This window comes from Eleutherodactylus coqui, chromosome 6, assembly GCF_035609145.1.
Source record: "Eleutherodactylus coqui strain aEleCoq1 chromosome 6, aEleCoq1.hap1, whole genome shotgun sequence".
In the NCBI taxonomy this organism is placed as follows: Eukaryota; Metazoa; Chordata; class Amphibia; order Anura; family Eleutherodactylidae; genus Eleutherodactylus; species Eleutherodactylus coqui.
In genome coordinates, this window is record NC_089842.1 from 227,465,371 (window position 1) to 227,492,171 (window position 26,801).

General features: G+C 43.0%; 1 protein-coding gene across 1 annotated transcript; it reads right to left on the bottom strand.

Annotated features, from left to right (window-relative positions):
• Positions 1-830: 830 nt before the first annotated feature.
• LOC136631631 (uncharacterized) lies at positions 831-16,189 on the bottom strand. Its single transcript, XM_066605918.1, has 2 exons — positions 15,734-16,189; positions 831-1,467 (listed from the first exon to the last, which is right to left on the bottom strand). Exons 1-2 carry the CDS (start codon positions 16,059-16,061, stop codon positions 1,034-1,036), a joined length of 762 nt encoding a protein of 253 aa, XP_066462015.1. The 5' UTR covers positions 16,062-16,189; the 3' UTR covers positions 831-1,033.
• Between the last annotated feature and the right edge of the window lie 10,612 nt (positions 16,190-26,801).

Here is a 26,801-nt window from a genome sequence, read left to right on the forward strand (position 1 = left end):
GGGTGGGAGAGGGCTGGCACATCACAGCAGGAAGTGGTAATGCTTTCCCCGCATGTCTATTGGCTAGAAAATGGCGCTAAACATGCGGGGAAGGAAATGCAATTGACTCGAGTACCGCGTGGTGTTCGTCTCGAGTAACGTGCATCTCAAGTACCCTAATGCTCGAACTATGAGGAACTATACCAGACCTCTGTGTGTGGTGTTTTTTTCTTTACCGCCGGCAACGGGGCAGTGTGGTGGGCCTGATTGGTGCTGTACACAGAATTTCCCTGACAGTAGGTGATGTTATGAGAGAATATTTTATCGCTCATTTGCAAAGCTTTTTTCCCAGGGAGCATTGCATGGTCTTTAAGACTCCCTACACCCTCACAGTGCTCTCCATGAGGAGAAGCATTGACCACCTGGACTTTAGGGAATCTACCTTTCAGTAGTTGGTGCAATGAAGGAATATTCCATGGTCTCCTACACCATTCTGTACTGTGAGAGGACGAGCTGAATGTGTAGTGTAGCTCTTACCATAAAGCAGTTTAGTAGTAATTACAGCATATTTATTGATAATATCAAACTGTAGGCATTCCATTAATAAAGCACCGGATGTCCGAGAAGTGGGGAAACTCTCATATAGAATGAAAATGGTTTGGCAGACGGAGATTCAATTCTGCACACAAGCTATGGGGGGAAAAAAACGTTAGGCCTTGTCACCAGCATGGCATCCATTTTGAATGCCATCATCTTGGATTTAACTCTGATTTTCCCAGTGAGAAGGTTGGTGTGTGATATATTAAACTAATGGAGAATTTCACCAGAAAAAAAACGATGTGTTTCACTTTAACATAATTTTATTTGTTCTAATGTTAACACAGTGTTTTTTTAAACTTCATTACAGCCAATGTGAATGATGGTGTAATACGGAGCAGAGCATGTTGAGAAATTATGTCATTTTAATTTAATAAATTAAGACCTTCCCTCTAGGATTTGCACATTTTGCTGATGCTCCTTTATTGACCAGTTCATGGAGCCTCTTGTCTGACTTCTACATCACAATCCTGCTCCCTCCTTCCTCAGGTCTATCTTCTCCATGTATTTGTTTCTTTTCTTGCCTCTTCAAACTAACTTCATAGACACCACTGTAATCCTTCGCTGTCTCCTGAGTGGACATAAGCTTTTGCAAATGTAGCATTTTCTTCTGCATATGTAGCATTTCCTTCTGTTGAGCCACGCTGTCACGAATGCCATCCCTTATACTTGTCAGGAGGTCATTGTGGCATTTTTGCAGTTCAATTAACTGCTCTTTAGCATCCGAATCTAGTGGTCGCTGTTGAGATTCATCAGCCGTGGCGAAATCAGTTGTACCATCTGGGTTTGAGCTTGAGAATTCCTCTGAAGATAGAAACAGTTCAGACCAACTATCATTATCGGACTCAGAGAGCGGTCCTCCATCAGGGCTATCTCCAACAATCACTTCATCTAGAGAAAAACACCAAATTAGATGCATGTGGTAGAGTTGGGAATAATATCTGGCAACCTAACAAGCACTTTTCAGACAGTTCTCTTCTGCAGTACTTATAGCCAACTTAGAAGGGAAATATAACTTTTTAGTCCCATAAATCACCGCCGTGCAGTAATAGCAGGTTTATATCGGTAGGCCATGTAGGGTCATTAAAGCCAGCTCAAAATCTTATGGCATGACCTGTGTAGCTGTGCCAGCAGTAAGTGTGGCCCTCGCTAGGTGCCTCGGCTGTAAAAAAGCCCCAAGAGTAGCCCTAGTTGTAATAGTGCTCTACAGTTGCTCAAGTAGTAATTGTGACCCACATACAGTAAGCCCTGGCACATAAGTAGCCAGCCCAGCCCAGCACCTTAACTAAACTGATGTTCCATTCCAGATGTCACCCACTGTAAACAAACTCAGAGGATCCTGGTCTCTGTCTTTCCCCATCGTGTTTCCATGCTGAAGAAACAAAGAGCCCTAGATAGGGGCATAGTGTGAGGGCAGGTGGGGCATGTGCCCCTGGTGCAACTAGAAGGATAGGTATGGGAGGCACTGGCAGCACAGCAGTGGATGCTGAAAATTAACTTTTCCATGCTCCATTCTGACTCTTCTTTCCGATGCTCTGCAGCCTGGTTTAATGAAATTGCAGAGATTAATGCTGTGCCGTCTGCCTACCCACTCTCCCAGTCCAAGGAACTGATTGCTGTGGGTCATGCCTCGGTTCAGCCTCAGCACTCCTAACAATGCAGCAGCAGGAGAGAAGAGTGAAGACTGCCTGTCAATGGAGTTAAATAGCAAGGGTGCTGAGTGATTGCTGCTATATGCAGCTTTGTGAGCAGACAAGTCGGTCAGCGGTTTACTTCAGTGAGTCATAGACCCTGCAGGAGAAGTGCCCCATTCAGCCCCCACAGTTAAAGGGGTTTTCCGCGGGAAAATACTATTGATGGTCTATTCTCGGGATAGATCATCAATTTTTGATCGGCTGGGGTCTGTCGCTCGGGACCCCGACTGATCAGCTGATCGGGCGAATGCTGTAAGCGCCACACATACACAGAGGTTGGAGCTGAAACAGCGGAAATCTCCCTGCTGACCTCTGTGCAGTGGCCGGCGCTTGTAACTGTAGGTACAGCTTGCATTGATTTCAGTGAGAGCTGTGACTGCAGTTACAAGCGCCGACCACTGCACAGAAGTAGGTGCGGAGACTTCCACTGCGGTACTGACAGCATGTGCACATTCAGCTGATCAGTCGGGGTCCCGAGCGACCAACCCCAGCCGATCAGCTATTGATAACCTATCCTGAGCATAGGTCATCAATAGTATTTTTCACAGAAAACCCCTTCAATACATTAACTTACTTTTGCTACTGCATCCGCCCAAGCGGAGCAGGGCACACAAAGCACCTCTGACATGGCAGGAGCAATCACTTGTTTTATTACACATCACTGCCAGGTCTGAGGGGCTCTGTGTGTTTGGCTTAGCTCAGCGGCTACAGTAGGAGAAAGAGTGCGAAGACTCAGCAGCGCTCTTCTCATATATGCTTCTTAGGACTCACACAGGATGTGCAGTTTTGGTCCACAAAATATACAGCATTTTCACAGACCAAATTTTTGCTTCTCGCAGGAGTATTCACTGCATTTTTCATGAGCACAAAAAAAGAAATTTACAAGATGGACCAAAGGATTTCTCCTGCCTTCCTCTGTAAATACGCATGTATACTCATTTTCAAAACCAATCCCTCACCTGGAAGGAGTTGTCATAGTCAAATGAAACTTGCTCATATCAATGTTACAATATCAGAGCAAAAGGATAATGTATTGTGGAGAACTAACCCCTTGAAGGCAGACTCTTGTACCCACAATAGAAGTCAGACTTACTGACCTGTATTTTCCAGGTTCACTTTTTGACTTCTTTTTGAAAATTGGCACCACATTGGCTATGCACCAATTCAGTAGAACAGACCCCGTTATTATAGAGTCCTTAAATATGAGAAACACTACTTAATTCCCTTAGAACTTGAGCAATTTGTCTATTCTAATCTTCTTTAGACGGCTCTGCACTTCTTCCTGGGTTAGAGTTGGGACATTTTAATTGAGAGTTCACTTTATCACTCTGCATCTCATCTGACATGTCATTTTCCTCTGTGAATATACTGCAGAGAAAACTTTTTAATAGATTTGCTTTCTCCTCATCACCCTTTACAATTTTTCCTACATCATTTATTAAAGGGCCAGCACTTTTGTTAGGTTGTGCTGCTGGGACCTCTGGTTCTAAAAGTTTCCAGCAACACAGCTTCACAGCTGGGGATTAATTGCGCTGGCTGGATGTGGTATTTTTTTGCCAATTCCTCTGGTCTGCAGCACATAAATACCAGCTTCTCTTGCCAGAGAATGCTGGTCATTTTATCATGTTTATGCATTCTGTGTCAATCTTACTCAGAGCTTGGCTTTATGCATATCTAATCTGTAGTGTGTCTCTCACCTTCCCTGAGAATGGTCTGGATACCTTTAGTCATCATCTGCGTCTTATGCAGACCCCCTCTACCTTCCCTTTTTACAGATGTGGCCTCCAGACGTTTGATGTCTTACGTGTGTGTCAGATGGGTGATGCCTGACACTGTTCCCTCTCTCTCAGTATGGTGTCTGACTATTTTCCCTTGGTGTGAGGACACTTGCACTGGCAATGGTCGCTGAGTGGGTGTGTTCAAAGCATAATACTAACACCTGTTAAGTCATGAGAGCTGGGGGTGAATTCCAGAGGGTTAGTATAAAACAAAACAAAAGGTAGGGAAGAAAGCCAGGCATAGAAAAAAAAAGATAACAGTAATCATGTACATAAGCACGCATTCAGACGATCATATATCGGCTGGGTTTTCACGCCCAGTCGATATACGGATTCCCTCTCTGCAGGGGGAGGAAGCTGGAAGAGTCGGGAGCAGTGCACTGAGCTCGCGTCTCCTCTCCACCCCCTCTCCGCCCCTCGCCACTATTTGCAATGTGAGGGGGTGGGATGGGGGTGGAGTTATGCAAAAAAGGAACTTAGTTCCACCCCCATCCCACCCCTTCCATTGCAAATTGTGGCAAGGGTCAGAGAGGGAGTGGAGAGGAGGGGGGAGCTCAGTGCACTGCTCCCGACTCTTCCAGTTTCTGTCTATACCATTTTTGGCTGCATTAACTTGAAGTGGAGATCCAGAAAATTAATTTTCTCCGTATCATAATTCAGCGTAAATTTAAGATTACAGTTATTCCCATTAATTTACCCGAGAAAATCCTGGAGTTCGCACGAAGTTACTGAGCAGGAGTCATATGTGCCTTCCTTCCATATCAGAATATTATCGTCCAGATACCTAGCATACCACACTGCCTATAAAGGGGTTATTTAAAGAGAAAATATAGGATTCCTCCCACCATGCAATGTACAATATGGCTAAGGTGGGAGAGAATTTAGAATCTATGGGGGCTCCAACCAACTGTAAGTAATATTGGTTATTAAATACAAAAAATTATGTTTCAAAAGGAATTCCGTACAATCCAAAATAAACTCTTTCAATCCTTCACTGTAACTACTGTATTCCTTTAAATTAAAGGGGTTGTCCCGCGCCGAAACGGGTTTTTTTTTTTTTTACCCCCCCCCCCCCCCCCCCGTTTAACCCGTAGGGGTTAAAAAAACAAACCGGGTAGTACTTACCCGAATTCCGGCGGTCCGGCGTCTTCATACTCACCTGCTGAAGATGGCCGCCGGGATCCTCTGTCTCTGTGGACCGCAGGGCTTCTGTGCGGTCCATTGCCGATTCCAGCCTCCTGATTGACTGGAATGGGCACGTGACGGGGCGGAGCTACACGGAGTCGGCATTCTGCACGAGCGGCTCCATTGAAGACAGCAGAAGACCCGAACTGCGCAGGCGCGGCTAATTTGGCCATTAGAGGCCGAAAATTAGTCGGCACCATGGAGACGAGGACGCTAGCAACGGAGCAGGTAAGTATAAAACTTTTGATAACTTCTGTATGGCTCATAATTAATGCACAATGTACATTACAAAGTGCATTAATATGGCCATACAGAAGTGTATAGACCCACTTGCTGCCGCGGGACAACCCCTTTAAAACTAAGAGCTCGTAAGGCAGTGTGGTGTGGTATACAGTTATAAAGGGATACCACATCGCATGTCACCCATAGATACTTCTCCTGCCATTGAAAATCATCCAATTTTTTATGACGCTGTCACTGTCCTTCAAATAACGGGATGTGTAGATAGACAGAGGTTGTAGATTCTTATCCAACCGTGCACTAACAGAGACTGAATACCCGAAATTATAGGGCGCCGGGGGGAATGTCCTTATGTGTTTTAGGTAGGCCATACATGACTGGAACTGTCGGATTAGTGGGGACAAGATAATCAGCCATATTGGAGGATATAACACCCAAACCACAACCTGTTTGTATTAGTTTCTGTAATTGTTTGGAGAAGAGTGGTGTAGGGTCCCCCTCCAACTTTCTATACGTAATTTTGTCTTCAAGGATTCGGTTCATACAGTCTATGTATAGAGTTGTATCCAAGATTGTGATATTAGCGCCTTTGTCCGATTGGCGTATAGTAATATTTTCATCTTTGGACAGGTGCATCAGATCGATTTTTTTCTCGATCAGTTAGGTTTCTCAGGTTGTCTTTCTTGTAGACATCTTCCTATGTTTTGGTATATAACAATTTTAGTTCTTTCTCCAAAATAATTTGGAAATCCTCGATTGCCTGTGTACGGACTCGTGTTGGGTAGAAATGTGGGTTTGGAATCCTCATATTTGTCATATGCATAGATGTAGTTGGAATAGTAATTTCTCTTTGCCCTTCTGAACTTACATCATTTGGAGATATATCCATCGGATTTTGATCAGTAAATGCATCCTGTGTTGTAATTAGAGATGAGCGAACTACTCGGCCACGCCCCTTTTTCGCCCGAGCTCCGCGATTTTCGAGTGCTTCCGTACTCGGGTGAAAAGATTCGGGGGGCGCCGTGGGTGAGTGGGGGGTTGCAGCGGGGAGTGTGAGGAGAGGGAGAGAGAGAGAGGGCTCCCCCCTGTTCCTGCTGCTACCCCCGCTCTGCCACGCCTCCCCCCGCCCCCCGGCGACCCCCAAATCTTTTCACCCGAGTACTGAAGTACTCGAAAATCGCGGTGCTCGATCGAATAATTACTGGAAACGAGTATGTTCGCTCATCTCTAGTTGCAATCTGTACATCAGAATTACTGCTGGCAATGGGTCCATCATTATTCAAAAAATGCTTTTTAACCATTACATTTCGTATAAATTTATTTAAATCCAAAATAGTTTCAAATAAATTAAAAGAAATTTAAGGAACAAAATTCAATCCTTTATTCAGAACATTGATTTGGTTTTGCGTTTGAATGCGTGGAGCTAGGCAGATGACATTATTACCCTCTATTTGGGTCTTCTGGATGGATATCTTCTTACGTCTGCGGTTCTATTCTGAATCATCAGAGTAGGAACATTCCCAGCTAGATGTGTCATAAACGTTTTCTGACCCTTCCTGGTCAGAGGAAGAAAAGGTAACCGTGGAATTTCCACTACCAGAATGTCTTTTGTTTTTCAAAATAGATCTTGGGCGGTGGAGTGTTGGTATGTTTTTCCATTCATATACTTTATTTTCCATATAATCCCTTCTATCTCATTCAAGTTTAGAGTGTTTTACCGGTAGTATATTCTCTTCTAATTTGTGCATATTGCTAGAGATGAGCGAACCTACTCGGCCATGCCCCTTTTTCGCTCGAGCGCCGCGATTTTCGAGTACTTCCATACTCAGGCGAAAAGATTTGGGGGGCGCCGTGGGTGAGTGGGGGGTTGCAGCGGGGAGTGGGGGGGTAGAGGGAGAGAGAGAGGGCTCCCCCCTGTTCCCCGCTGCTACCCCCGCTCCACCACGCCTCCCCCCGCCCCCAAATCTTTTCACCCGAGTACGGATGTACTCGAAAATCGCGGTGCTCAATCGAGTAATTACTCGAAACGAGTATATTCGCTCATCTCTACATATTACCATTGATTTTATGTAAAATCTTCTCATATTCATCATTCAGAAGATTTGATTTCCAATTTAAGAGTATCCAATATATTTTGCTCCTGCTCCACTATCAATCATATCAATTTCAAAGAGCAAGTAGATAGGGCATGATTTCATTCATAGGTGGTGTGGTGTGGTACGCTAGGTATCTGGACGATATTATTCTGATATGGAAGGAAGGCACATATGACTGCTGCTCAGTAACTTTGTGCGAACTCCAGGATTTTCTCGGGTATAATAATGGGAATAACTGTAATCTTAAATTTACACTGAATTATGATAGGGAGAAAATTAATTTTCTGGATCTCTCACTTCAAGTTAATGCAGCCAAAAATGGTATAGACATCTCACTGTTCCGTAAACCGGGCAGTGGCAACGCTATACTTAAAGCGTCTATCTGCCACCCTAAGCATACGATTAGAGATGAGCGAGCACCAAAATGCTCGGGTGCTCGTTACTCGGGACAAAATTTTTGCAATGCTCGAGGGTTCGTTTCGAGTAACGAACCCCATTGAAGTCAATGGGCGACTCGAGCATTTTTGTATATCGCCGATGCTCGCTAAGGTTTTCGTTTGTGAAAATCTGGGCAATTCTACAAAGTGATGGGAACGACACAGCAACGGATAGGGCAGGCGAGGGGCTACATGTTGGGCTGCATCTCAAGTTCACAGGTCCCACTATTAAGCCACAATAGCGGCAAGAGTGCCCCCCCCCCCCCCCCGCACTGTCAGCGTAAAGATCGTTCTCCTCTGCCATAGCTGTAACAGCTGTGGCAGAGAAGAACGATGTTAGCCCATTGAATTCAATGAAGCCGGCAATACAGCAGGTTCCACTGAAAGCAATGGGCTGCCGGTGATCGCAGGATGAATTGTCGGAAAGGGGTTAAATATATAACCCCTTCCCTACAATTCATCCAGAAATGTGTTACAATAAAAATATATACCGGCGTAAAAGGCGACCGGGCGTATAAGACGACCCCCCAACTGTCACCTTATATGCCGGGAATACAGCGGAGCAAAGAATAAAAATCATTACTTACTTCTTCTGACGTTCTGCGGCGCTCCTGCAGGCTGTCACTCCCTCCTGGTGTTCTGCGGCGCTCCTGCAGGCTGTTGCTCCCTCCTGGTCCACGGCAGAGTATTGCTTTCTGGAGGCAGGGCTTGAAATCCCCGCCTCCAGAAACACAGCCAATCACAGCCATTCAATGACATCATTGTCATTGGCTGTGATTGGCTGAAGGCACGTGTGTTTCTGGAGGCGGGGATTTAAAGCCCTTCGTAGAGAAATCAATGCTCTGCCGGGAACCAGGAGGGAGCAACAGCCTGCAGGAGCACCGCAGAACACCAGGAGGGAGCGACAGCCTGCAGGAGCGCTGCAGAACGTCAGAAGAAGTAATGATTTTTATTCTTTGCTCCACTGTATTGCCAGCGTATAAGGTGACAGTTGGGGGGTCGTCTTATACGCCCCGTCGCCTTATACGCCGGTATATATTTTTATTGTAACACATTTCTGGATGAATTGCAGGGAAGGGCTTATATATTTAACCCCTTCCCGACAATTCATCCTGCGATCGCCGGCAGCCCATTGCTTTCAGTGGAACCTGCTGTATTGCTGGCTCCATTGAATTCAATGGGCAAACATCGTTCTTCTCTGCCACAGCTGTTACAGCTGTGGCAGAGAAGAAGGATTTGTCTTCTATATGTTCTCAATGGGGTCGGCGGCCCCATTGAGCGCATATAGAGAAGATTTATGGCCTTAAGAAGGACCGTTGGGGTTCTTGAAGCCTAAAATACTCCTAACACTCTCCCTATAGCAGCTCCAACACGATAGCACGTTCCCTGATCTCTGTCAGAATGCATCTGAGGCGAGCCGCGGGAGGGGCCGATTTATATACTCGGGTGACACCTGATCTCGCCAGCCACTCACTGCAGGGGGGTGGTATAGGGCTTGAACGTTGCAGGGGGAAGTTGTAATGCCTTCCCTGTCTTTCTATTGGCCAGAAAAGTGCGCAAATTTCTCAGGGAAGTAAGTGAAAGTAACCCGAACACCGCGTGGTACTCGTTACGAGTAACGAGCATCTCGAACACCCTAATACTCAAACGAGCGTCAAGCTCGGACGAGTATGCTCGCTCATCTCTACATACGATCCATGCTATACCTATCACAGAGTTTGTTAGAGCTAAAAGAATCTGTACTAATGCAGAAATTTATAAAACACCGGAAATGGAGATATATAGGAGACTATCGGATAGAGGTTACAGGCAGCAAATCCTGAAAAGTCAAATGAGAGATAGAAGATCATTATTATACAGCGAAAAAAATAATTCTAAGGACAAATCTGATAAAATTGTTTTTGCCACACCCTACAGTAGGGAATTTCCTGAAAACAAAAAAATATTTTATACTTTTCTCCCTATTCTAAAGCAGGATAATGAAGTGAAAACAATATTGGATAGTGGCGTTCTAGTTGTGCCCCGCAGAAATAAAACTATTGGTAATAGAATGTCAAAAAATAATATATCTAACAAACCAAATACCAACTGGATAAAAACCAATGGTTTTTATAAGTGTGCGGACCCTCGATGTGGGTGCGGACCCTCGATGTTGGTGCGGACCCTCGATGTGGGTGCGGACCCTCGATGTGGGTGCGGACCCTCGATGTGGATGTTGCTGTTATACACTGAACAGAACCAAGATATTTAATAGTTCAGATGGAAATAAAAAGTATGAGATAAAAAGCTTCATTAACTGTAAGTCCACAAATACTATTTACATTATTCTATGTACACATTGCAACCTACTTTACCTAGGAAGCACGTCTAGAAAATTCCAGATCAGAATGGCGGAGCATCTCAGGGATATTCAGAAGGGATATGTAGGCAAATCAGGGGTTGCTAACCATTTTATTAATACACAGGATGGTAAGGTGGAAGGATTTGCATGCTTTGGCATTGAAAGGGTTTGTAGAAATAGAAAGCAGAAGGTGGAAATGCGAGATATCTTCCATAGGGAGGCTTTTTGGATTCTGGAATGGGACACTTGATATCCACATGGGATGAACTATAGAACTGATTTATTTTATATTTATTAGTTTTAATTGTATTATTTAGTAATTTTTTTTTTATTGCTTTTTTTTTCTTTGCTATTCCATTTATCTTACCCTATGCTTATGTCTGGTAATAAGAATTTTTTTCCAGCTAATTCTGTGTTCAGTTCCTATGACCTAAAAGTCATTAATTTTTTAATCTGCGATATAGATTTATAAACACCATATTGAACTATAATATATATGTTATATATCTGATCCAGTGATACTTTGTGTATAAAATTATGTTTGTTATCTGATATCGGAGGGTATGTATATTGCATATGTTATATATGCCAATGTATACTATCTATATGTTTGGGTTTTTTTACATCCCTATATACATGATTACTGTTATCTTTATTTTTTCCTATGCCTGGCTTTCTTCCCTACCTTTTGTTTTGTTTTATACTAACCCCCTGGAATCCACCCCCAGCTACATATGTGTTAGCTACATTTTTTAGCTGTTGACAAAGGCCGCTGTCTGGCCGAAAAGCGTTCAGCGTTTACCTGTTAGATGTATGCGTTTTAATCAATAAAGTTTCTGTGTTGGGGTTTTCTGTCACCCTAGGGTTTTGCGTTTATGCAATATGTGTGTGGCGTCTCTGTGCAGGTGACTAGACATGTGTGTGAATAGTGTTCTGTGCATTGCGTCTGTGTAGGTGCCAGTCAAGGGGTATGAACAGTTCCTGTTTAGAGATAAGCGAGCATACTCGTCCGAGCTTGATGCTCGTTCGAGTATTAGGGTGCTCGAGATGCTCGTTACTCGAGACGAGCACCACGCGGTACTCGTCTCGATTAAACGAGCACTAACCATTGAATTCAATGGAGCCGGCAATACAGCCGGCTCCATTGAAAGCAATGGGCTGCCGGCGAGCGCAGGATGAATTTTCGGGAAGGGCTTAAAAATATAAGCCCTTCCCTGAAATTCATCCAGAAATGTGTAAAAAGTTTAAAAAAATATATACTCACCTTGTCCCGGCAGAACGATGTTAGCCCATTGAATTCAAGCAATGGGCTGCCAGCAAGCGCGGGATGAATTTTCGGGAAGGGCTTAAAAATATAACCCCTTACCTGAAAATCATCCTAAAATGTGTAAAAAAAAAAAAATGTATACTCACCTTTCTGCTGCAGCCGGAGTTCAGCCGCGTCTGGCCGGCAGTTCTCCTGAACTGCTTTCTGTAGTATTCAGTAATCAGAGGCAGCTCTCACTCACACCCATTCATGAATTCATGAATGGGTGAGTGAGTGCTGCCTCTGATTGGCTCAGCGCAGAGGAGAACGAGCGTTATGCTGTCAGTGCGGGGGGGGGGGTCTCACTCTTGCCACTATTGTGGCTTAATAGTGAGACCTCGGAGCTCGAAATGCAGCCCTGCATGTTGCTCCTCGCCTGCCCTATCCATTTCTGTGTTTTTTACATGACTTTGGTGATTTGCTAAGATTTTCACAAATGAAAACCTTAGCGGAGCACCAGTCATATACAAAAATGCTGGAGTCGCCCATTGACTTCAATGGGGTTCGTTACTCGAAACGAACTCTCGAGCATCACTGAAAGTTCGACTCGAGTAACGAGCACTCGAGCATTTTGGTGCTCGCTCATCTCTATTCCTGTTCTATCTTGCATACAAGTCTCTGGGGTGTTGATGTGAACAGCGACATGTTCAGTGTCTGTGTAGGTTTCCAGGCATTAGGTGTTAACAGTCCTGTTATGCGAGTTGGTGTTAGCTGTGCCCTGTCCTGCTGTGGATCTTTTGCCATCTAGGGATAGGTAGGTCCCTAGGTTCCAGTGCAGGGTTGTCCTAATCAGGATGATCACCCTGCTTGTAGGCAGGTTTTCACGTGGTGATTGTCGCGTTAGAGTAGGGATCTGTTATATCTGTCTGTGAGACCAGTTCGCAGTCCTACCATGGTATTCAGTATGTATTGTGTGTGCTTATGGCTTTTGTGTGAACGCTGCCTTACATCCGTACTGAGGCATGGTGCTTTGGTGTGTCCGGCGGATATAACAACTTTTTAGTATTAAACTTTTCACTTTTTATATAGTTGAAGAACAGTTTGGGGTTAGTTTTACTTTCTCTGGCATTGAGTCCCTCTGTCTCCATCTGTGCTGCTTTTATCTGACTTTTACATATTTTTTTTCCATATAGGTTTTTAGCGCTTCTTCACTGCCTTCTTGTTTTAGTACTTTAAATGTTTGTTTGTTTTTTGCTGTCTATTGCCTCTTTTACATTTTTATTAAGCCATATTGGTTTTCTGCTATTACAAAGGCCCAATGTCCACTGGCAGGTCAGATTCCGTGCAAGGAATCCTGCACGAAATCCAGCCCATACCTGAGCATTATTTACCTGTTTTCCCCAGCAGCAGCATCCGCATTAATCCCTCCACTTGTAGGTTTGCTGTACTGCCCAGTCCATTTTTTAAAAATCTCCTGCTTTCCCGTTGGTTCTGTGGCACGTTCACAGTGTCAACTGCGGGTTTGCCGCCGATCAGATGGCTTCTATTGAACTTAATGAAAGCCGTCCCTGCGGGATCCGCCATAAACTGGAACATGGTGAGATTTGTTTTCTGGACCAAACAAAACGCAAAAAAAATCTGCATGCCTAAATTAATTTGGGGCATAGGGATCATGGGTGGCTTGATTTGCGGATCTCCCACGCGGGTTCCGCTAATCAAACCTGCCAAGGACATTGGGCCTAAGTCTTTTAAAGTACAAACCTCTCATAGTAAATAATTAGGATGTTTTTAAACATTTCCAATTTATTGTTCGTACTCTTCTTTTTGTGGACATTGTCCCAGTCAATAAGGTTAAGAACATCACTAAGCTGATCAAACTTGGCCTTCCTAAAGTTTAGTATTTTCGTAGCTCCCGTTTAAAACTCTCTCTTGAAGGACAAGTTAAAATGTATTATATTATGGTCACTATTTCCTAGGTGCCCCCTGACCTAAACTTCTGTTATTCTGTCAGATCAGTTGGTTAATATTAGGTCCTAAATGGCCATCTCTCTAGCTAGGTCCTGTACAAACTGGGTAAGGTATTTATCTTTAGTAATTGGCAAAAACATGTTAGCTTTATGAGCTTTATTCGGCTTCCCAGTTTAAATCCGGATAGTTAAATTTCCCCATAATAATTACTTTATGTGATCTGCTGTTTCATCTATTTGCTTCGATATTAGATTTTTGCTGGATTTTGTTATATTTTGTGGCCTATAGAAAACCCCTATGAAGATTTTGTAATTGTTTTTCCCTCCATTTATCTCCACCCATAGAGACTCTACATGTTCATCTCCCTCCCATATATCTTCCTGCAGTGCGGGCTTTAATTAGGATTTTACATAAAGAATAAACCCTCCCCTTTTCGATTTTACAATCCCTTCTGGACTGTAATCCAGTAAGTTTATTGCCCAGTCACAGCTTTCTTCCAACCAGGTCTCAGTTGTTCCCACTATGTCATAGTTTTCATCAGACATTATTACTTCCAGTTCATCAACCTTATTGGTCAGACTTCTAGCATTAGTCCTGTTATTAGCGACTATACAGTTTAGAAGGTTTTTTTTTATTTTAAGGTTATCCCTATTAACCATTCTGCTAGTTCTAACTCTACTAACCCTTCCCATAGCTCCACCTTAATTCTCATTACCTAGTCCAAGGTCATCGTCAACACTATCTTCCCAAGTATCTCTCTGGTTTCCCCCCAGTCCCTAATTTAAACATTCCTCCAAACTGTTAGCCATCTTCTTCCCCAGCACAGCTGTCTCCTCCCCATTGAGATGCAGCTCATCCCTATGGTAGAAACTGTAGCTGACAGAAAAGTTGCTCAGTTCTCTAGGAAACCAAATCCCTCCTTCCTACACCAACTCTGGGACCACTTGTTTAGCTCCCTAATCTCCCACTGCCTTTCTGCTTTGGAAGTAGTATTTTAGAAAATACTAATTTGGAGGTCTTCACCTAAACTTACATCCTAGCTTCCTAAAGGACTTTCCACCTATCTCTAACTTTGCCATTCGATGTCATGTATACCGTGACCGATGGATCCACCAATCCCAGTGTTTGTGGCAGATTGCCCTGTCTGTTCCCCTAATAATTGAGTATCCCATTACCAGGACCTGTCTAGCCTGTCTTTGCTCCTTTCTCCCTGGAGCAGAAATCACCCTGCAGTCAGATGGCATGCCATGCTGCAGCAGTGCTGATCCTGTAATGGGATCCCCTCATCTGCCAACTTTGCAAACTTGTTGGAGTGTGCCAGTTCAGGATTATCCTCACCAGATCTCTTCCCTATATGCCTCCTCCTGTCACCCAGCTAGCTGACTGATCATCCTTCTCTCCCAAACTACCACCCACCCCCACATCTACCCCAGCAAATGCCCGATAATTTTGCACCCCCACATCTACCCCAGCAAGTGCTCAGTGAGCAGCAAACGCCTTTCTATGGTGCCAATGGATCTCAATGTTACAAGCTGCTCATTTAGATCCAGGATCTGGGCTTCCAAATGTGCAACACGCTCCCATCTCGTCCAGCAGTATGCTGCCAGCTGGTCACGGACTACATACATGGTACAAGATGTACACTGGATGGCACTGTCAGGCATGGAGCACATTCTAAATGGGGGCCATGGAGATAGATTAGATGAAAGTAGTAAATGCAAAACTTCAAAGAGTTAAACAGTGAATAAATATGTGACTTTTTCAAAGTTCCTGACACTGACGTCACTAATCCCAAGTCACACCTATGACACAGTACAGTTACAATGCAGAACAGTTAGCATACAGCCTCACACAATCACTCAGCTCACACGATCACTTAGGTTTTGAATGATACAGCACTTAGCTTCTGTTCCTCTTCTATTTGGAACGGACACAAAAAATTAGTGGACACTAAACCCGTGGATTAATGGTGTGGCCTAATGATAGAGAAAAAATACATCAGCCTGTGTAGAAAAGCCACATGCTATATTAGCACAGTCATTATTTTTAGTTTAGATTACCCTTCCGCATCCAACCTGCCCAAACTTCTAAAAATGCTTTAAAAAAAAAAAACTCTTGACATACAATGGTGTTTGGAGCCATGATTATGACCAAAACTACTTCTGCACTTACCTGAAGGGTTCCCCTTAGGTTCCTTGGCAATTTCTTCATCGATATTAAAATATTTGACAATCTTCATATCTCTTTCACTTAAAATGGTGTCCAGCAGGTGAAGGATTTCTGATTTCTTTCTGACTTGGCGTTTCAGTTTTGTTTTATAAGTACTCCATCTAACTTTACATTCTTTAATGGTGTGGCTTGTCTGACCTGCTCTATTCACTTCCGCCATCACTTTTTCCCAGGCACTGCTTCTGTTCTCTATTGAATTAGGCCCAAATAATTGGTGTAGATTCTGAGAGACTTCGTTGATGAGTATCTCAACCTGAGGAGCACTAAACATGATGGGCTCTTCTCCTGCTACCGAATCAAACAGTGGATCAGAGAAAAATGATTCATGAAAGGCTTACAGCGATATAATATTGTTTTCCAGTTGGACTAGAATAGACATGTACAGACATGTACCACTTGTTGTGGTGTCCCTCTGGGTGTAGTTCAGATTGCTACAGTTTATGTCATTTGTTTGTATGTTCCAGGAACACGTTGTAACATAGTAACATTGTGAAAGGCTGCAAAAATACATACGGAATATTCCGGCGTATAAAGCGACGGGGCGTATAAGACAGGGCTTGAAATCTCCGCCTCCAGAAAGCTAATACCGTGATTGGCTAACACACGCCGTCGCCAATCACAGCCATTCAATGACATCATTGAATGGCTGTGATTGGCTAAAACACACGTGCCTTCAGCCAATCACAGCCATTCAATGACATCATTGAATGACTGTGATTGGCTAACACACGTGCGCCTTCAGCCAATCACAGCCATTCAATGATGTCATTAAATGGCTGTGATTGGCTGACGGCGTGTGTTAGCCAATCACAGTATTAGCTTTCTGGAGGCGGGGATTTCAAGCCCCACGTCCAGAAAGCAATGCTCTGCTGGGGACCAGGAGGGAGCGACAGCCTGCAGCAGCACCACAGAACGCCGGGGGAGGTGAGTAATGATTTTTTTTGACACTTTCTTTTTTTGTATTACCGGCATATAAGACGACCCCCGACTTCAGAGCAGATTTTTCGGGGTTCAAAAGTCGTCTTATACGCCGGTATATACGGTATTCATCCAGCTCAGAATAATACCTCCAAGTCTGGCAATCAGAATAATCCCTGTATCAACAACTTCCACACATTTCTCTGTTTAACTTTGCATTATATGTTCTGCATAGCGAAAAGGGAGTGCTGTTATGTTAAACAGGTGCCCATGCTTGATATTGCCAGGAAATCCATTTAATACTAGTTGATATACCTGGCTTTGCCTGAGTTAATGTGATACAGGTGTTTACCAGTTGTTCACAAGGAAGTTTTCCTGAAGTCATGGCTACTTCAGAGGAATAAGATATATATATACATACATACACACACACACATATAGAGGAGTGTTAGATTCTCCTCAGGCTGCATGTACCAATGTCCGATGTCCCTCAGCAGAATGTGCCACCCCTCCCACTCTCCTCACTTTCTACACGTAAAGGTAACACCCCTTTTTATTCAAATTTACCCTCAGACTGCAGGTTACAGCCCCTTCTAAAGGCCCTTTTTAGATGGGATGAGTGTTGGGAAAACCATGCCCAACACTCCTCCCCGCACATACAACCACCCATGCACCTGCACAGGAGCTCAGTGGGGATGCTGCAGGAGATTTCTCTCCTCTCCCTCCCCCGCCCCTTCTCATTGACATTCCTATGTACACTGAAGACTGAACGATGAACGATCAGCTCATCATCCATCGTTTATGCTACATAATCAGTGTAAATAGCGGCCGTTCAATACTGCACTTCCGCTGTGTTATGTCAATGGAGAGGGGCGGGGGAGCGCAAAGAGAGAAATCTCCTGCAGCTGACCCCCCCCCCCCCCTCCCTTCTTTCTTGCTGACCACTCTGTGAGTGAGCCAGCATTACCAACTCCCGTGCACGGGAGCGAGGACACAAAAGCACAAGTGTCAGGCATCGTTTGCCCAACATTCATCTCGTGTAAACCTACCCTTATCATTAGAGGCATGCTTCATCCCTGCAGTCCATGGCCGCTTCCTTATGTACTTTAGACGAGAAATTCACTGAGGCAGAGGGAACTTAATAATTAAAGCCCTAATCACAGAAGATCCCTAAAATCAATTTTTATTAGTATATATTTAAAACACTGGGCGTTTGGACAAACCAAAAATAAAGAAAAAGACAAAGCGACAGATATACTCATATATGTGACAATAATCCAATAGGAAGGTTCTATATGGGACTATATAAATTAGTCTTGAGTATCAGACTCGATTTATTTTTAATTTTTGAATGGAGATGCCATAGAGAAAAATCATCAACTTCCAGTAGTATCTAAACTCAGTCCCAGTGGTAGGGAGATGATGATACTCAGAACAACTGTAGGTGTAGAGTCTTGTGGACTGGTTAACTGGACAAAATATTTATAATTTTAGCCTAAACGTAAAGGTCAAATCCTGATGTTGGGAAGCGTAAGTACAGTTCAGTGAAAAACCTCCGATATTGGGACGATCCACTGAACTGTATAGAATGTGATTTGAATGGTTCAATGCATTTCAGTTGGACCTGCAACTCTTCAGGAACCAGGTGGTCAAGGATATAGGAAAAAATGACTGAATGGGGCCTGAGTCGCTCCCCTTAATTTCAGACAGAGATTTAAATTCTGAATATGGCAGTAGTAACTACGAATAGGGATACACTATCAAGCATCAGGATAAATGCTTGGTAGAGATGAGCGAGCATACTCGTCCGAGCTTGATGCTCGTTCGAGTATTAAGGTGCTCGAGATGCTCGTTACTCGAGACGAGCACCACGCGGTACTTGTCTCGATTAAACGAGCACTGACCATTGAATTCAATGGAGCTGGCAATACAGCCGGCTCCATTGAAAGCAATGGGCTGCCGGCGATCGCGGGATGAATTCTCAGGAAGGGCTTAAATATATAAGCCCTTCCCTGCAATTCATCCAGAAATGTGTAAAAATAAAAAAAATATATATACTCACCTTGTCCCGGCAGAACGATGTTAGCCCATTGAATTCAATGGGCTGCCGGCAATACAGCTGGCTCCATTGAAAGCAATGGGCTGCCGGCGATCGCGGGATGAATTGTCGGGAAGGGCTTAAATATATAAGCCCTTCCCTGCAATTCATCCAGAAATGTGTAAAAATAAAAAAATATATATACTCACCTGGTCCCGGCAGATGGAGTTCAGCGCGGCCAGCTGCAGTCCTCCTGAACTGCTCTGAACAGCTGTGAGTAGTATTCAGCAGCCGGGGATTTAAAATCCCCGCCTGCTGAATGAGCTGCCTCTGATTGGTCAGTCAGCTGAGAGCTGCCCCTGAGCCAATCAGAGGCAGCACTCACTCACCCATTCATGAATTCATGAATGGGTGTGAGTGAGATCTGCTTCTGATTGGTCAGGCTGTGACCAATCAGAGGCAGGTCATTCAGCAGGCGGGGATTTTAAATCTCCGGCTGCTGAATACTACTCACAGCTGTTCAGAGCAGTTCAGGAGGACTGCAGCCGGCCGCGCTGAACTCCGTCTGCCGGGACAAGGTGAGTATATATATATTTTTTTTTTTTACACATTTCTGGATGAATTGCAGGGAAGGGCTTATATATTTAAGCCCTTCCCGACAATTCATCCCGCGATCGCCAGCAGCCCATTGCTTTCAATGGAGCCGGCTGTATTGCCGGCTCCATTGAATTCAATGGGCTAACATCGTTCTTCTCTGCCACAGCTGTTACAGCTGTGGCAGAGGAGAACGATCTTTATGCTGACAGTGCGGGGGGGGGGGGTCTCACTCTTGCCACTATTGTGGCTTAATAGTGGGACCTGGGAACTTGAGATGCAGCCCAACATGTAGCCCCTCGCCTGCCCTATCCATTTCTGTGTTGTTCTCATCACTTTCTTGAATTTCTCAGGTTTTCACAAATGAAAACCTTAGCGAGCATCGGCGATATACAAAAATGCTCGAGTCGCCCATTGACTTCAATGGGGTTTGTTACTCGAAACGAACTCTCGAGCATCACTGAAAGTTCGACTCGAGTAACGAGCACCCGAGCATTTTGGTGCTCGCTCATCTCTAATGCTTGGTTAATATAAATTAGAAAATAGGTCTATATGAGGTACTTATACCTTTCAGTATGTGCACATAGAGGTCAGTTAGATTCTCTTTAGTATATACACATAAAGGAGTGTTAGATTCTCCTCAGTATATACACACAGAGGTGAGGTAGATTCTTCTTAGTATATAAACACAGACGTGACGTAGATTCTCCTCAGTATACAATTTATTTTCCTAGGCTTTATGGTTTCTGATAAAAGATGTATCGCTGATTTTCACAGTTTTTCATGCTTAGAATTGAATATTGGAGTTTCAACCCTTTACTTTTCATATTAGGACGTAAAGAATGGTTGTGGCAAATTTCATGTTTGTGTGGTTTAAATGTGCGTTATTAGTCACATTACACAAAGGGTCACTTACTTTCGCACTTAGAATTAAATATTCAAGTTGTGACCCCTTTAATTTTCCTATTTATTACCTAAAGAATGGTCATGCCAAATTTCACGTTTGTATGACAACGGGAAGTTACATAACATAAGAGGTCACTTACTTTTGCACTTAACATTACAAAATCAAATTGTGACCCCTTTACTTTTACTATGTAGGACATACATAAAGGTTTTTCCAAATTTCAGGTTTGTAACACTGGGAAGGAAGAGAATAAGATTGGGTACATTACATAGGGATGCCAATACTTTTGCTCTTAGCATTGAAAAATCGAGTTGTAACCCCTTTACTTATCCTATTTAGGAGATTAAAAATGGTTGTGCCAAATTTCACATTTTACACTAGTTACGGAAGTTATATAACATAGGGCTGCACTTACTTTTGCAATTAGCATTAAATAATCAAGTTGTAACTAGAGATGAGCGAGCACGCTCAGATAAGGCAGTTACTCGAGCAAACATCGCTCTTCTCGAGTAACTGCATTCTTGTCCGAGCAGGCTCAGGGGGGCGGTGGGGGGCGGCAGGGGGTAGCCGGGGTGAGAGAGAAAGATCTCTCTCACTCTCCCCGCCCCCCCGAGCCTGCTCGGAGAAGAATGCAGTTACTCGTGAAGGGCGATGCTCACTCAAGTTACTGCCTTATCCGAGCATGCTTGCTCATCTCTCCTTGTAACCCCTTACTTTTCCCCTCTAGGATCTGAATGGTTTTGCCAAATTTCAATTTTGTACAACACCTTGAAGTTAGAGAATTAGTGGAGAGTCAATTAGTGAGTGGGAGAGTGAATGAATGAATGAATGAGTGAATGAGTCAGTCAGTAAGGGCTTTCACCTTTTAATACATAGATGTTACTGCCCATGTCCAAGAATATATCTACTATATTACTATCCCCTATGTACAAGAATATAACCACTAAAATACTGCCTCCTATGTACAAGAATATAACTACTATAATACTGCTCCTATGTACAAGAATATAACTACTATAATACTGCCCCCTATGTACAAGAATATAACCAATATAATACTGCCTCCATGTACAAGAATATAACTACTATAATACTACCCCTATGTACAAGAATATAACTACTATAATACTGCCTCCATGTAGAAGAATATACCTACTATAATACTACTCTCTATGTACAATAATATAACAACTATAATACTGCCTCCTATGTACAAGAATATAACTACTATAATACTGCCCCCTATGTACAAGAATATAACTACTATAATACTGCCCCCTATGTACAAGAATATAACTACTATAATACTGCCCCCTATGTACAAGAATATAACTACTATAATACTGCCTCCTATGTACAAGAATATAACTACTATAATATTGCCTCCTATGTACAAGAATAGAACTACTATAATACTGCCCCCTATGTACAAGAATATAGCTACTATAATACTGCCCCTATGTACAAAAATATAACTACTATAATACTGCCCCTATGTACAAGAATATAACTACTAGAAGTCACCATGCGGCAGCTGCCGGGGGAGTGGGTGGCTGTTTGGCGCAGTGCGCGCGCTCGTGGGACCGGTCCGGGCCGCAACGTGCGCCTGTGAGTGTAGTTTTATGCACAAGTCCCTGATTATGGGATTCTGCTGGGAGGTAGTCGCCTCCCTCTCTCCGACCTTGGACGGAGGCTTCTGTTTATAAGGCTGACAGTGAGGTCCATTCACTGCCAGTTATTGGTTTCTGTTCAGTGTGCTAGCATCCTGCATCTGTCAGTCTCCTGTGTTTTCAGCTTTGCCATTTCTGCCTTGTTATTCCATTTGCCTCGGTCTGCTTGTATTTTCGGTTGGTTTGTTCATCTGCCTTTCCTGTCGGTATTCTGCCCTGTCCACCTTGGTACGCCAGCGTCTCTCCTCGGTCCCTAGCGAGTGTAGGTACCGCAGCCTAGTTGCCCGCCTGGGGTTAGCCAGGAGTGGAGGAAAATAGGCAGGAACAGGGGTTGCAGGTAAGTTCTAGGGCAACTCGGGCTGGCGTATCATCAGGTAGGATACCGTAACACTATAATACTGGCCCCATTGTACAAAGGTATAACTACTTTAATACTGCCCCTTATGTAAGAAAATATAACTACTATAATACTGCCCCCTATGTACAAGAATATAACTACTATAATACTGCCCCCTATGTACAAGAATATAATAACTATAATACTGCCTCCTATGTACAAGAATATAACTACTATAATACTGCCCCCTATGTACAAGAATATAACTATTATAATACTTCCCCCCTATGTAGAAGAATATAAATACTATAATACTGCTCCTATGTACAAGAGTATAACTACTATAATACTGCTCCTTATGTACAATATTATAACTACTATAATACTGCCTCCTATGTACAAGAATATAACTACTATAATACTGCCCCCTATGTACAAGAATATAACTACTATAATACTACTCCTATGTACAAGAACATAACTACTATAATACTGCCTCTTATGTACGAGAATATAACTACTATAATACTACCCCTTATGTACGAGAATATAACTACTATAATACTGCTTTCTATGTACAAGACTATAGCTACTATAATACTGCCCCCCTATGTACAAGAATATAACTACTATAATACTGCTCCCCCTATGTACAAGAATATAACTACTATAATATTGCCACTATGTACAAGAATTTAACAATTATAATACTTCCCCCCTATGTACAAGAATATAACTATTATAATACTTCCCCCCTATGTAGAAGAATATAAATACTATAATACTGCTCCTATGTACAAGAGTATAACTACTATAATACTGCTCCTTATGTACAATATTATAACTACTATAATACTGCCTCCTATGTACAAGAATATAACTACTATAATACTGCCCCCTATGTACAAGAATATAACTACTATAATACTACTCCTATGTACAAGAATATAACTACTATAATACTGCCTCTTATGTACGAGAATATAACTACTATAATACTACCCCTTATGTACGAGAATATAACTACTATAATACTGCTTTCTATGTACAAGACTATAGCTACTATAATACTGCCCCCCTATGTACAAGAATATAACTACTATAATACTGCTCCCCCTATGTACAAGAATATAACTACTATAATATTGCCACTATGTACAAGAATTTAACAATTATAATACTTCCCCCCTATGTACAAGAATATAACTATTATAATACTTCCCTACTAAGTACAAGAATACAACTACTATAATACTGCTCCTATGTACAAGAATATAACTACTATAATACTGCTCCTATGTACAAGTTTATAACTACTATAATACTGCCCCCTATGTACAATAATATAACTACTATAATACTGCCCCCTATATACAAGAATATAACTACTCTAATACTGCCCCTATGTACAATAATATAACTACTCTAATACTGCCCCTATGTACAATAATGTAACTACTATAATACTGCCCCTATGTACAAGAATATAACTACTATAATACTGCCCCCTATATACAATAATATAACTACTATAATACTGCCCCTATGTACAATAATATAACTACTATAATACTGCCACGATGTACAAGAATATAACTACTAGAACACTGCCTTCTATATACAAGAATATAACTACTATAATACTGCTCCTATGTACAAGAATATAACTACTATAATGCTGTCCTTATGTACAAGAATATAACTACTATAAAACTGCCACTATGTACAATAATATAACTACTATAATACTGCCACGATGTACAAGAATATAACTACTATAATACTCCCCTATGTACAAGAATATAACTACTATAATACTGCCCCCTATGTACAAGAATATAACTACTATAATACTGCTCCTATGTACAAGAATATAACTACTATAATACTGCCCCCTATGTACAAGAATATAACTACTATAATACTGCTCCTATGTACAAGAATATAACTACTATAATACTCCCCTATGTACAAGAATATAACTACTATAATACTGCCCCCTATGTACAAGAATATAACTACTATAATACTGCTCCTATGTACAAGAATATAACTACTATAATACTGCCCCCTATGTACAAGAATATAACTACTATAATACTGCTCCTATGTACAAGAGTATAACTACTATAATACTGCTCCTATGTACAAGAATATAACTACTATAATACTGCTCCTATATACAAGAATATAACTACTATAATACTGGCCTCAATCTACAAAAATATAACTACTATAACAATGCCCCCTATGTACAAGCATTAGAGATGAGCGAGCATACTTGTCCGAGCTTCATGCTCGTTCGAGTATTAGGGTACTCGAGATGCTCGTTACTCGAGACGAGCACCACGCAGTACTCGAGTCAATTCCATTTCCTTCCCTGCGTGTTTAGCATCATTTTTTAGCCAATATACATGCAGGGAAGGCATTAAAACTTCCTCCTGTGACGTTCCAGCCCTATCCCACCCCCCTGCAGTGAGTGGCTGGCGAGATCAAGTGACCGCCGAGTACTTAAAGCGGTCCCGCCCGCGGCTCGCCCCAGACGCACGCTGGCAGAGATTCAGGAAGGTGCTGTTGCTCATTCAGGGATAGTGTTAGCGTCTTCAAGAACCCCAACGGTCCTTCTTAGGGCCACATCTGACCGTGTGCATTACTGTTGTGGCTGGCTGGGAGCAGTTGTGCACATTTTTTTTTTCATCTCGGGCTGTGCAGGCTATAGCGTTCTCAGTCTGCAGTCTATTATACAGAGTATAGGGACAGTGCTGGTTAGACAGGGACAGTGGTAGTGTAGAATCCTGTCCACAAGAACCCCAACGGTCCTTCTTAGGGCTACCTGTGACCGTGTGCATTTTACTGCGTGGCTGCTGGGAGTTGTAGTGCATCGCTATTGCAGAGCCAGACCTTTTTCCAGCCTTCTGTATAATTTTTTTCTGGCTGCAGTTTGCGTTACATTACCGCTGTCAGCCTCCAACTGTGCGCCAATAATTCCAAAATTTTTTACACCGCTCTGTGTCTGCCGTCAACTTCATGTACAGCGTACAGCGACAGCCCTTGATAGAGGGAAAGTCATATACACGCTATATAGCCTGTATTCTTTTTCAAAATTTTTTTTTAAAAAGCTCCTTCTTAGGGCTACCTGTAACCGTGTGCATTTTACAGGTTGTCTGGTGGGAGTTGTAGTGCATCACTATTACACGGCTAGGCCTGTTTGCAGCCTTCTGTATTCTTTGTTTCTGCCTGGAGTTAGCATTACATAACCGCTGACCGCCTCCAACTGTGCGCAAATAATTCCATAATTATTTACACCGCTCTGTGTCTGCCGTCAACTTCACGCACAGCGTACGGCCACAGCCACTGAGAGAGGGGAAGTCATATACATGCTATATAGCCTGTATTCTTTTTCCAAAAAATTACAATAAAAGCTCCTTCCTTGGGCTACCCCTGACCATCTGAAATTTACTGGGTGTCTGGTGGGAGTTGCAGTGCATCAGGATTGCACAGCTAGGCCTCTTTGCAGCCTTCCGTATTCTTTGCTTCTGCCTGGAGTTAGTGTTACAATACCGCTGTCAACCTCCAACTGTACGCAAATAATTCCATAATTTATACCACTCTGTGTCTACCGTCAACTTCACGCACAGCGTACGGCGACAGCCACTGATAGAGGGAAAGTCATATACAGACTATATAGCCTGTATTCCATTTAAAAAATTTTTTTTAAAAAGCTCCTTCTTAGGGCTACCTGTGACCGTGTGCATTTTACAGATTATCTGGTGGGAGTTGTAGTGCATCACTATTGCAGGACTAGGCCTGTTTGCAGCCTTCTGTATTCTTTGCTTATGCCTGGAGTTAGCGTTACAATACCGCTTTCAGCCTCCAACTGTACGCAAATAGTTCCATAATTATTTACACCGCTCTGTGTCTGCCGTCAACTTCACGCACAGCGTACGGCCACAGCCACTGAGAGAGGGGAAGTCACATACATGCTATATAGCCTGTATTCTTTTTCAAAAAAATTAAAATAAAAGCTCCTTCTTAGGGCTACCCCTGACCGTCTGAAATTTACTGGGTGTCTGGTGGGAGTTGCAGTGCATCAGTATTGCACAGCTAGGCCTCTTTGCAGCCTTCCTTATTGTTTGTTTCTGCCTGGAGTTAGCGTTACTGCTGCGGGATTAGGAGAGAGGCAAGTTTCTGTGGTCCCCAGCTTCATATCACAATTTTTGGGTGCACGTGGTAGACCTTTATTACAAACAGAGCAATGTGAGCAGGTCCTGTCGTGGATAGCAGAAAATGCATCCAGCAATGTATCGACCACCCAGTCTTCTACGCCGTCCACTGCTGCAACTATGAATCCTCTCGCTGCTGCTCCTCCCAGCCTCCTCACTCCATGAAAATGACACATTCTGATAAGCAGGAAGACTCCCAGGAACTGTTCTCAGGCCCCTGCCTTGATTGGGAAAAAATGGTTCCTCTCTCACCTGAGGAGTTTGTCGTGACCGATGCCCAACCTTTGGAAAGTTCCCGGGGTCCGGGGGATGAGGCTGGGGACT